We start from the raw sequence: 12,590 nt of genomic DNA on the forward strand, positions 1-12,590 counted from the left end.
TCATGGAAAGGCTTGAAACAAGATAAATGGTTGTGAAATTTTCTACTGAAACAACCTATTTATGTGATAAAGTTTCAAAGTCTGAAACCAAAAACTGCTCGTATCTTGTAGAAGATGAGCTCCCGCCAGCCCCTCTTGGTGTTTTCAACAACTGTAGCATTGCCATATCTGCATCACAACTTGCAAACGATAATAATCAGAAAAGAAAAACAATTAAAAATGCCCCAAAACCAGAAGAATATAAATATCAGATTAGAAAGAACCGCAGCAACCCAACATATCCTCCTCTGGTACGTCCAGTTAGCTTAATAATGGTAACACCGGTTCCAGGCTCTTCAAAAGTAAGCTGCACCTACGTTGAACAAATGTATATCCTCGTCAATTCCAATTACCCAATCCATGAAGTTACGAGGAAAAAGTAAACAAGGACAATTAAACTATAATGATAATTGTCAGAAAATTTAAGGATAAATAAGTAAACAATAAGGGTATAATTTGTCAATTTCGTGAACAGTGTAGATAATTTAAGATATTTACCCTACAAAAGTAATTTTCACAACGTGAAAAAAAAATAATAAACATATTATTGAATCATGTTTTTGTTTTTGTTTTGAAATGCAAGAAAACCAGTTTTTTTTTTTCGATACAATAACCATTAAAATTATGGGTTTTAATATAGATACAAATGTTGTAGTGTCTTTTTTTTAAGGGAAAATTTTCATTCAAAAGCGTAGATTACATCTCTTTTGTAGTACCTAATAAAGGATTACAAGACTTAGCTCGTGTCCTATAAAATGGACTATTATTTATGAAACATGATATTACCTTTTTTTTATAGTAACTATTTTTAGGCTGCGTTTGTTTGTGGTGCAAGACTCTATCGATGGAGGTCAACCATTGTTTTAAAAGGCTTAAGCCTTGGGGCGTGAAGCGTACACCTTGAGGTTAGGTGCATAGATTTTGCTTAAAGCCTTAAGCTTCACAACTTTAATGTGAGGTTAAAGACTTTGCTAGAATGAGGCATAAACATCAAACCTAAAGGCCTGAGGTGTAAAAAGGTATATATACATATACATATTTTTATAATTTAAATCATATATAAAAACCACTTCAATAATTATAGGCCAAATAAAAAAAATAGAAAAATCAATAAGTCAAATCAAATTCTATTAGTTTTCCTTGGTGTTTTAAGAGAGTTCAATGCCAAAAGGATTGATCAAGTTATTAATTTCTTTTGGATAAATCAAATGAGATTTTTTCTTATTATTCTAAATGTAATGTCCCAAGTTTGTTATTTTTCTCATTTCTTCTACTAATGGGTTATTATTAGCATCATTATTATTATTATTATTATTATCAACTAATCAATATTAGTATTATTGTTATCATAGATCAAATCAATTGAGTTTTTTTTCATTTCTTTTAAATTGGTTTTTTACATGAAATGTAAAATGTTTATAATTGTTAATTGATTAGTTATTATTTTATTTAATGCATAAATGCCAAAACATATTGCTTATAAACCTCTAGTTTATAGATATGTGTACTTTCTATCATTTTAATTTGACATATTATATATTATTTTCATCAATTTATAAACTTTAATTATTTTTTTTCTTAAACGTCGAGGCTTACACCATGCAACTTCAATTTTTTTCCTTAAACTTTTGAGGCTTACACCTTGCAACTCCTTGAGGCTTATGCCTCACATTTATTGGGCAGTTACACCTCAACTACACCTCTGACTTTTAAAATCTTGAGTTCAACTATAATGAGTTTAAAAAGTTGTGAACCGTTGTACCTTGAAAATTGTTATTATCGATGTAAATATTACATTGATTTTATCAATGTTGTATTTACACCAATTATCAATACAAAACTCTACTGTGAGTGGAATTTTAAATTGATTTAAGATGTAGAATTACAATCCATTAAAACATCGGCAAATATGATCCGGGAATGAAATTTTACATCGATGGGCTCCCCGCCTGCACATGGAGGTTGTCCTGCTTCAGCTCACCTTGCTCTCCAACGAAGGCAGGTGGAAAAACCTCGAGCAAAGACAGAGCTCCACCTGTGCATGAAGGGAGCCTCGACCGGAAACACCACCACCACCTCCATGACCATCTACGCAAAGATGGTGCTTGAACTGAAATCTGGAGCCTGATCTGATATGGGTGAAAAAATGGGAGCCTAATCTGATGGCGGATCGTTCAATGACCTTCGAACTGAAATATGGAGCTTGATCTAATTGAAGATAGAAAAGATTGGGAGATCTTTGAATAGTATTTTGTCGGATTTGGCTTCAACGATTGAGTCTGGAAAGATTTCTCGAGAGATCGTTTTTCATTACTCTGACTAGGAGAAGTCACCGGATTTGACTTTGATAGTTGTTGGTTGATGATATCTTCTTGGCTAAGGTCACCATGAGCTTAAATAAAAAAAAAAATGTACAAAAAAATACTATTTCTAGCCAAAGCTTTGCCGCTAGGAAGTTGCAATGGCTGCCATCGCCTGCGACGATGATAATGCTCAATCTCTACTTTTTGGGTGTTTTGTTCAATTGAGTGAACCCGCACATATGTAGCGTTTTGTTCAATTGAGTGAACCCACACATATGTATTAAAACAAGGGACAAAAAATTAATTTAACTTTGAATCTTATGCTGCATTTGGATGCGATGTAAATCAAGAATCGATGTAAAATTTACGTCAGTTCGTTTTTGTATGTGTTTGGTAGAAGAGTATAATTATTATCGATGTTAAATTATACTCCGGTTCAATTTTGTGTGCATTTGGATGGAGTATAATTTTACGTTGATAATATATATAAAAGCGATTGTAAAACTTTACATTTTTTTACATTAATTTTCAAAATGCAACTTCATCAATGTATTTTTACATTGAGGACGTTTTACACTTCTTCCAAACGCATCCTTAAGTTTGAGTTAAAAGATAAAATGAATATTTCAACCGTTTAAGACTACTGAATTATCGAATAGCGTTTGTAAAGACAATTTTCAAATAGTAAGTAAGATACACTTAATTAATTCGCTTGATTATAAGGGTAGTTTAAGAAATTTACCTATCTTCTCTGGAGGTTGCACTCATTGCTCTGGTAAGTTGTACCTCGAGATTAGAAGAGCAATAGAATAGAGCATAACGTGTAACGTGTAACCAAAAGAGATTGAACTTTCTCGGTGTCGCACGGTGGCGACTGACGAGAGTGAGCAGCTGTCTCCTTCCGTGTTGTTTGATTGCTTCGTGTCCGAGTAAATCCATTGAAGCTCACGATTTACCTAAAGGGACGGTCACAAGTCCAGAAGAAGGGAAAAAGGGGAGGGAAGTACAATGAATGCCTTAAAGGTTCCGACTTCCGATCCCACTGTTTTAACCTAGGGACGACCATCAAGACTGTCTTCCTCAGGAAGTCTCAGTCACTCCTGCTTTAAAAATCATCGAGCTTGGCAGCATAGAAGCAGATTGAAGGGAAGCCGCCTTCTTCTTCTTCTTTAGCAAGTGTGTGTGTTAATGGGGACTCTTGTAAGTGCCGGTGTCTCAGTTTCATCTCTTCGTTCCCTTCAGTTCCGCACTGCAAAGATGCAGCCCATTAAATCGTGTGAAGTTCGTTGTTTGAGGTAAAGCTCCACGAACGGAATCTCCGTCCCCCCCGGGTCTTAGTTGTAAAAGCCGCTATCTGTATTTACATCCGTTGAACTGCGTTGCACGTGAATGAAAATTTTAACATTAGAGGTGTCAGGATCTGGTTGCTTTGCTACAATTTGGTATAGATATTGTGATTCGATCGTCCATTATTGAGTCGTACGAAGTGCACTAAGTATGGTAAGCTTGTAGTTTATGATATTAATCAAGGGGAGGAGGGAGTGAGTGAGGCGGTTGATCATTTTACTGTACTTGCAAGCTCTAACAGTGGAGTTAAATGCCCAGATTGTAAGCTTTCAGAACTTCACTATTATGTAAAAATTCGAATCATGTTTGCATTGGCAAAGGACTTGGTAAAATGGTGTAGTGGGTAAGAACTCCTCGCAATTAAAGAAAACCATCAGCTGCGTTATAGGGACCATGTTCCTGGTGTTGCCTAAACCTTGATGGACAAGGACTCAACCTTTCAGATACACAGGGACATGAAAATGGTAAGAACATCTGAAAGTAGTAATGCTTGTGTTTTGGACTCTCTTCAGATGCTTCTCCCGCAGAACCTTGGCACGGCACATATTCCACAGCTGATATACACAAAGCCTGAAGACGTCAATGGCATACAAATTCTTGTAATGCTGATTTTTTGACATTTGGAAGTAATTATTGCTAATTGTCTTTATTGAACAACTAGATAATGCTTTTCCCGCAGAACCTTGGCACGGCACATATTCCACAGCTGATATACACAAAGCCTGAAGACGTCAATGGCATACAAATTCTTGTAATGCTGATTTTTTGACATTTGGAAGTAATTATTACTAATTGTCTTTATTGAACAACTAGATATTCTCCTCCATAAAGAAAGTTGAGAAGGCAATTAGGTCATTTGATACATGACTGAGTTAAAGCTTTAGTGGCAGATGATTGTGTGGCAATAATTACTTAAGTGCTTAATGTTGAAATCCAAGAAATTCTTTACAATGGATGTCTAAAAGTAAATCTGCCTCTCAATTTGTTGTTCTCCACCACGGATTACCAAATGATGTTCATGGAGTTTTATGTAATGGAGATCTAAATCTGCATTATGTAAGTTACTCTGCCTAAAGAGTAAAGACAAAATTATCAATAGTGACAATCTTCCCAGGGTGAGCTGTGCACAGGAAGAATGAAACTCTGGAAGGTATGTGAGTAGACCATATCCAGCATGATGGAAGAGGATCAGTGCCCCTACTGGGAAAAGGCCACAAAACAAGACCTGACTGATAAGATATCTCTGGGATCCGGATTCCATATATTCCTATCTTTGCATACCAGTGATTTTATTGGGAGGCTCCCATATTCATCCTGAGAGCATGAATACTTGACACCTTGTGATTTTATTAGGAAGAAAACTTACAATACTTCTGGAAGACATGCTTTTGATGTTTTTTGTTTTATTTTTATGTTAACTACTATATTTTTTTTAAAAGAACTTGTTTCTTTTAATACAAAGAATGAACTTAAGAGTAAGTGCTTTTAATAAAAAATGCACCCACCAAAAATTGAACAAACCCATACAAAAGGATATGTCAAATATTTGTGTCATCTTATTATTTTTTCAGACAATTCAAGTTTGATTCTAACTAGCGAGTAGTGACTAATTCTTCTATCCGTTTACCATTTTGTGGAGTCTTATTTGTACAATTTCCTCATGTGCAAATTATGATTTTCATTTATTGATATTGCTGAAATCTTGATACTTCTCTTTCCGCTGCATCATATTGCCCAAAAAAAGAATATTCTTTATCCATTAAATTTTTGAGTACATCTTTAACAGCTTGGTCTTGTTTTCCAGGAAGAATGAAAATTCCAATGGCTTAATTTCAGGACCTTCACAGATGGAGTAGGTATTTTTTTATTGTTGTACAGTTTCCTCTTTGTCAGTGCTTAGTGACCAGATATATTTTTGTATGTGCATTCTAGGTTGGAGAACCATAATGACACAGAGATGTTTCAAGTATGTATGCTCTCTTGAATTTGATCTGTTTCTTACCTTCTATCCATATTTCTAATTTCACTTGGTAAATTTCAATTGGATTTCAGGAATCATTTCAGCCACCTGATAGAGAATTAGAAATGAAGAACAGTGATATTTGGAAACTTTTCAAAGATGCTCAGCGAAGTAAGTCCTTTTTGGTGGCCATTTGTGTATCTAGTTTACATCTAATACTTAACGTGCTTTAGTTACATCCATTTTCTGTGCACATGAATGTTCTTTATTCTATTCCTTAAATATTTATTGTCAATTTGCAGATATTCTGTACTTGAACAAGCAACGTCTTATGGCAATGGAGGAGCTTAACAAAACTCAAAGAGAGAAACAAATATTGATAGATAGGATAGAAAAGCTGGAGCTGGGAAAGCAGGCTAACATGCAACAAGGTGATAATACCCTGAGCATGATTGCACAATGTAATCTTCTGAAGCAACTAAGCTTTAGTTGTAAATTTGTAGTTTGGTTTTGTAGATCATTAGTAGTTAGGAATGCAAGTGGGGTTGCTTGACATGAAGAATTTCAAGTACATTTGATTCAGGCTTGGGTTCAGGGCCATAAGGCCATTGAAAATTTAACAAATCAGTGGACTTACCACTGTTGTGCTTGAGTCACCTTCTGCCTTGATATTAGAAATGTTTAAATATGCAGCTAACCTTAGTCCAAAATGTAGTTCAAAGAATCTCCGACTTGTAGTAGAGACCTGGGATCAAATCCTGCTGCCACCAGGATTTGATCAGTGGATGCAAGTGGGGTTGCTTGACATGAAGAATTTCAAGTACATTTGATTCAGGCTTGGGTTCAGGGCCATAAGGCCATTGAAAATTTAACAAATCAGTGGACTTACCACTGTTGTGCTTGAGTCACCTTCTGCCTTGATATTAGAAATGTTTAAATATGCAGCTAACCTTAGTCCAAAATGTAGTTCAAAGAATCTCCGACTCGTAGTAGAGACCTGGGATCAAATCCTGCTGCCACCAGGGTTGGGGATGGGCTACCCCCGTTGTGTAGCCCCATGAAACAAGAAAAAAAAAAAGAATCGCCTTTATCTATTGGGCCTGAATATAATGCCACTACCACCCATCTAGCTTCCCTTATCACCCTGCTAATGCCCACTTTCCTAGTACTTCCCATGCTGCTTCCATCAAAGTTCAATTTAAGTTGGTGATGACTAGGTGGATGCCACATATATGCTGTTAACTTGTCTTGTTGACATTGAGTCAGCTATATGGTGCCAACTCCTCACAATGTCTTCTAATGAAAAAAGGGGCAAAGTTTTAACCCAATGGACCACATGAACTATAATATTTTCCATTACTATCTCCTTTGACTGATTTCTCTGAGAAGATCCTTGCATTTCTTTCTTTCCAAACCATCCAAAGAGCTGCTGACCTTGCACATCTCCATGAAAATTTTCCTTTCCTTGCTGGTGCCTACAATGAGTCTTCAAACAACCTCCCCACATTGTCTGGAATTTGTTCGAAGTATTGATAGGATCGATAGTTTAGAAAGCTTTTATAGTTTGAAAAGTTAAAGTTGCAATTATGCCATTTTCCTTCACTCTCTTCAGGGCCAAACACACTTTTTTGATTTGCATGGCTTTTCTATCATTAATAGGTAGTTGTTATCTGTCATATAGGGCCAAGATCTTATAAATCCGAATTTGTATTGATCAAATTATAGTCTGTGATGGGGTTTGACATTTGGGTCTTTCTATCTTTTGGGGTTTCTTAGAATTATTTTGGTTTGTTTATTTGTAGTAGAATTGGTAATAAGTCATTAGGGTTGCTTTAGGAGTTAGCATCCTTATTACTTGAGTTCCCTTACAGGTTTTTTGTAGGTTTGCCTTAGTGTCAAAGCAAGTAGAAGTTATTTTGGGTCAGTTTCATTGTAAAATGGAGATTGGAGACTCGAGTCCTTGTATTGAGTTCATAAATAATCACTATAATTGAGTTTTGGAAGAGTTTATTCGACAAATAAAAGTTTGGTTTAGTGAACTCTAGTTGTAATACTTGTATAACTCTGTAAAACTGAAAAGAAAGTGTAGAACCAGTAAGCAGTAATATAGAGAGGATTAGAAGAGTAGTTACGGAGGAGAAAAGAACTTTATTGAGCAGTAGTTGACTGTCCTCTGTTATATGTGCTTTACGATAATGAATAAACATACTAGACTGTCCTCTATTAAGACATTCAAAAGACCCAAATACCCTCACCAATAAAAGGCACATATATCCACTAATAAAATATGGGAGAAGACACAAATACCCATTAGCGAAAAAAAACTACTTCAATCTCTGCAGTAGTCAGGTATTTTCCCCTTTTTTTGTTAGTTTTCTCTCTCTCTCATTCACTTTTTTCTTTTATATGACCTATTTCTTTTTACATCAAACTGATTGCATTTTGGAGGGAATGCCTTTGATTTCCCTATAGGGAATGAAGCATCTTTTGAATTTGTTGGCATCTATATTGATGATTTTCCTATTGTGGCTTTCCATCTACAGAGAAGCCTGCAATCTGCTCTGAGTTGCTGCTCCGAATAGATTCATTGGTCCTAACAGGCATGATTAGCAAAGGGGAAGCATCTAACTTCAGAAGGTTGGTCACAGAAAATAAAGTTGGTCTGCTTGATGCTTTTTCAGAGATCTGGCAGAAAAGAGATTCTGAGCTACTAGAAGAACTTCACCTTTTTTCTGATGAAAGCAAGCGGTATGCCACCTCATAGAGATCTTTTTAATATATGCATATAAACAATGAATAAGGATTTTATTAATGAGATGAGAAAGCAAACTCCTAATCTTCCAAAGACATTGGAAAGTGGGGGGACATGACAAACAGCCTCAAGGTCAGCATGTATTAAAGTGAAATAGAAGGAAGGATATATAAAATGTATAAAGGCAAACTGGCCCAAGAAGACAGAGCAAACAGTGGCAGCACAGAAAGAGGTTAAGTTGCCAACCCAAAACTCTATACATTATTAACATTTGTAGTCAAAAGCACTCAAACTCAAAGCTGGACTGACTACCAAATCCATCCAGCACCAATACACCTCCTTTCCTCTTCTTATACAAGGAAATAACTCCCTTCCCACCCCAACCCCACCCCAAGCATACCCACCTAGCAACAACTAAGAAGCCTTTAAAGTCTGCTGCCCATTTTTACCTTTACCTCTAATGCCTTTCAAAGTGCTTGTCTCCAACTTACTTTGACACCTATCTCTTGAGTAGCCCGGTTCCACATGGTTCAGTTGTTAAGATGCTGGATTTCCATAGCCATGTCTGTAAACTAAGTATTCTAGCATGCCAGAAGTTAGGACCATATCTAGTCTATCCCTCCCAAGATCCTAGATAACTGGGACCAACATTATGAACCATGATGACTTCTCTTCATCTTTCAATAATTCCATCTTTCTTCCAAATCCCTAATGTAGAAATGGTGAAATCTTGGGCTCCAAGGAAAAATAGCCCCAGCGATTTATCTACTTGGGTGCAGCTCTTTGCTATCACTTGTTTGGTGATTGCTTATTGATAATAGATGACTCATCCAGAAGTTCTGCCTGAACCCTTGCTTCCACTTCCATGGGATTCAGAAGCACTGCCTCTCTTTCATGAGAAGCAATAGGAAAAGTTTTTATTAGTTTTTTTTTTTTTTGTGTTGATAACTAGACCAAAGAGTTTCATTGATGTAACAAGAGAATTTGGTGAAAGTACAGAAGAGAGGAAAGCATAAAGTAAAGCATAACCTTTCTTGTGATCACTAGCTTTCCTTTTAGCTTATGCATTTAGCCCAGTTTAAGCCCACAGCTTAAACTGAGAATCTTCACTTATAATAGGAGAACAACCAGAGGCTCTTCTAATCCCTCTTAGCTTCAGTACCCAAAAAAATCCCTCTTAGCTCTTATTTTTCTTCCTCTCTTCAACAACCCTCTCTTTTTGACAAATAGACCAATAAAAGACAAAGGCCTCTCTATCTCATTGATGTGTCATCTGATTCAGAAGCTAAAGAGTCAATTATAACTTTCTGAAATTCTATGCATTTATGTATTTTTGTATAGTAGGGTATTTTTGTCATTTTGACCATTGTATGTGGATTTCAGCTTGTTAACTTGATTTGTCTAATTGTAGTTTAGCCATCTTTAAGTTTACAGAGTTATTAAGTAGTTCGAGAGTTATTTAGCTTTCTTTAAGCTGGGTTATGAGTGGCAGAGTTGCAACTTTTAATTTTCCTAGTCTAGGAAGGAGTTTGGCTGTTAAGTTGCAAAACATGGGCAATGAATTTTGGAGCTTATTTTCTTCTTGCATGACTTTGAGTTATTCCCAAGGCCCTAGAATGATTTCAGTAACTCTTAAAATGACTTTGAATTTTCTCTCTCTATTTCTCTCTAAATTGCAAAGTGCAAACATCCATTACAATTATAACAACTTTCAAATTCTTTACAAAAGGAGTTTGTTCAACATCATTAAAGGTCTAAAACTGATTCAGGTATGTTTTCTTTAAAGTTTCCATCAAAATCTCAAAACTTTGCCATTTTGGCAGTTCTCATCCTTTTTTTTTTGAAGAGTAAAGAAGAAATTTTATTAAAATAAAAAGAAAGATACAATCTGATTGGGTGTCAAGATAACACCCCACCATACAAACACTATGAAAACAGATTTACATTACATGTTGGGATCTCTAGAACACCCCAGAAGTTTTCCACTAGATCTACACTGTTAATATGCTCGTATTCTGGGAGAACCAAAAACCAGCTTGAAACAAGCTTTCCGACTGATGCCACCAAAGCTTCAATGGCACCACTCATCTCTAATCTCCATTAGCTTCCTGTAAGCAAACTGACGCCGAGAAAACCCCAACCAGCTCTCCTGTCTTCCTAAAAGCCCCAGGATCCCATAATACAACCATGTCCCCAGCCTGCCCTATTGCATCTTAAGTCAAAAACTTCTAATTTAGTTTCCTGTAATAAAACTACCTCAGATTGTGTTTTCTGTTCAAATTTCTAACCAGCCCTCTCCTCTCTTCCTTCAGGCCCTGGACATTCCAGGACAGCAACTTCATCCTCCCCCCCTCCTAACTCCCCAACCTCAGGCTCCTAACTCTCCTGTCTTCCTAAAAGCCCCAGGATCCCATAATACAACCATGTCCCCAGCCTGCCCTGTTGCATCTTAAGTCAAAAACTTCTAATTTAGTTTCCTGTAATAAAACTACCTCAGATTGTGTTTTCTGATCAAATTTCTAACCAGCCCTCTCCTCTCTTCCTTCAGGCCCTGGACATTCCAGGACAGCAACTTCATCCTCCCCCCCTCCTAACTCCCCAACCTCAGGCTCCTTACTCCTCCTCTATGAAGTGGTTCTCCTCACCCCTTCCTCATCCCAAAGTTTGTCCTGCCTGCTTTTCTCTCTCTTTCTGATTTTTTCTTCTCTTTTGTCCTTCTCAAACCGTTCGAAAGCAATTCTCAAAAGCCTTCCCTGCCCCAAAAATGAAGGCCTAGCGATTTCCAATCGCAACCTCCCTATCAACCAGTGTGTTCAGATCAATATCCACCATCTTGCCCAGATCAACTCTACTTTCAGAGAGCTTCCCTGGATCCTCTTTCCCTTCTTCCCCTTTCCCTCCCACTTTTCTTTCTCCCTCTGTTGTCTTGCCCTGTTCCACCCCTGTGACAACCCAGACACCCTTCTTCTATTATATACTTTGTTTTGAAAACAACCTGCTTCCTCCTCACACCCGTCACCTCTTCTTCCCCAGTCCCCTTCCTTCTAGACTCCTTTTTTCTAACTTCTCTTGTCTTGGGCAGAGAGGAAGGCGGAGAAAGAACAGGACTCACCTCTGTAGGGCTGCATTCCTCTATGACTTATCGCTGGGGACCTCTCCCCCCTCTCCACCCACCGATTCTAGTCTCGTCACCAAAAGACCAACCTGGTCAAGGTCTTGTTGGGCTTGGGATAGGCGTGCCGGGCTTGTTTCTTCTTGGCTTCTAAGATCAAAACCTGCCACTGGGGTCACTTCTTCCTCCGTAGGTTCTTTTCGTAGCAAGCTGGTGTCTTCTGATTCCTCTCGGATCACAGGTATATTAATATTTTCTTCCTGAATGTTGCAGGCACTGACGGCTTCTTTAGCTGTTCTTCTTCTTTTCTCTGTTACAAACTTATGACCCTTCTCAAACTTCATTGCCACCCACACCCATTCCTCCCCTTCATTTTTTTCCGCCTTTCTCAGCCTCTCTGCTTTTGAAGACTTTTTTCTAATCATCATTTTTTGCAAGGTATACTCTGAACCCCGCCCAAACTTGGTTGCCCCTTGCATCTATCTAGGAAAAATCTACACAAAATTTCATAAAATAAATCCAAACCTAAACCTATGTTCCCCAATTCAAAATTTTTCACAATTTTGGGACAAATATGTAATTCTTGCAATCAAGTCTTGAGACCTTTTTTAACCTAACCAATCCCTGTCTTTAGTCCTAATCAACCCTGAATCCATTCTTGTCCTCCTATACTCAATTACTCATTCCTTGGTTGTTCAAGTGGATTGCACCCTCTTTCCTAGTAACCTGTTATATGTCGGTCCCTTAGTTGCATTATTGTTGATAGACAAATATATCTGTCTTCTGCATTTTTTTTTTTTTTAAATTGATCAGAAGCTCCTCTCTATACTGTTGGCCTGCTGCATTAACATTTTATGCCTTTTGTTGCATAATGTTGATAGACTCTCTAGCAAGGCAAGGGGTTGTAAGGGAACAGGTTTTTTTGGGCTCAGCTGTTTTAAGGAAAAAATGTTAACCTGATACTGCGGGTAAGGGTTGGGCAGGAAATGATTGCATAGGACTTAATTGTTACACATGCTCTAAGGGGTACTCATTCCCTGGTTGTATCACTTTCTGTATATTATTGTCTATTTAGTG

At 37.2% G+C, this 12,590-nt stretch overlaps 1 protein-coding gene across 3 annotated transcripts in view; it reads left to right on the plus strand.

Moving 5' to 3' along the window:
* Positions 1-3,165: 3,165 nt before the first annotated feature.
* The window catches only part of LOC104595585 (UDP-Glycosyltransferase superfamily protein), a 54,402-nt gene continuing 44,977 nt past the window's right edge, over positions 3,166-12,590 (plus strand). Inside the window, exons 1-6 of one of the 3 annotated variants that reach the window (XM_010256365.3) lie at positions 3,166-3,637; positions 5,494-5,541; positions 5,622-5,655; positions 5,742-5,820; positions 5,952-6,080; positions 8,193-8,397. In XM_010256365.3, the coding sequence (XP_010254667.1) occupies positions 3,531-3,637; positions 5,494-5,541; positions 5,622-5,655; positions 5,742-5,820; positions 5,952-6,080; positions 8,193-8,397 (602 nt within the window). In that variant the 5' untranslated portion in view covers positions 3,166-3,530. Of the gene's footprint in view, positions 4,154-4,323; positions 4,441-5,493; positions 5,542-5,621; positions 5,656-5,741; positions 5,821-5,951; positions 6,081-8,192; positions 8,398-12,590 lie in introns of those variants that run through there. The other 2 variants (XM_088887435.1, XM_088887434.1) reach the window with 2 other exon arrangements.

The sequence above is a fragment of the Nelumbo nucifera genome, chromosome 5, assembly GCF_055504915.1.
Source record: "Nelumbo nucifera cultivar China Antique chromosome 5, China Antique-T2T, whole genome shotgun sequence".
In the NCBI taxonomy this organism is placed as follows: domain Eukaryota; kingdom Viridiplantae; phylum Streptophyta; class Magnoliopsida; order Proteales; family Nelumbonaceae; genus Nelumbo; species Nelumbo nucifera.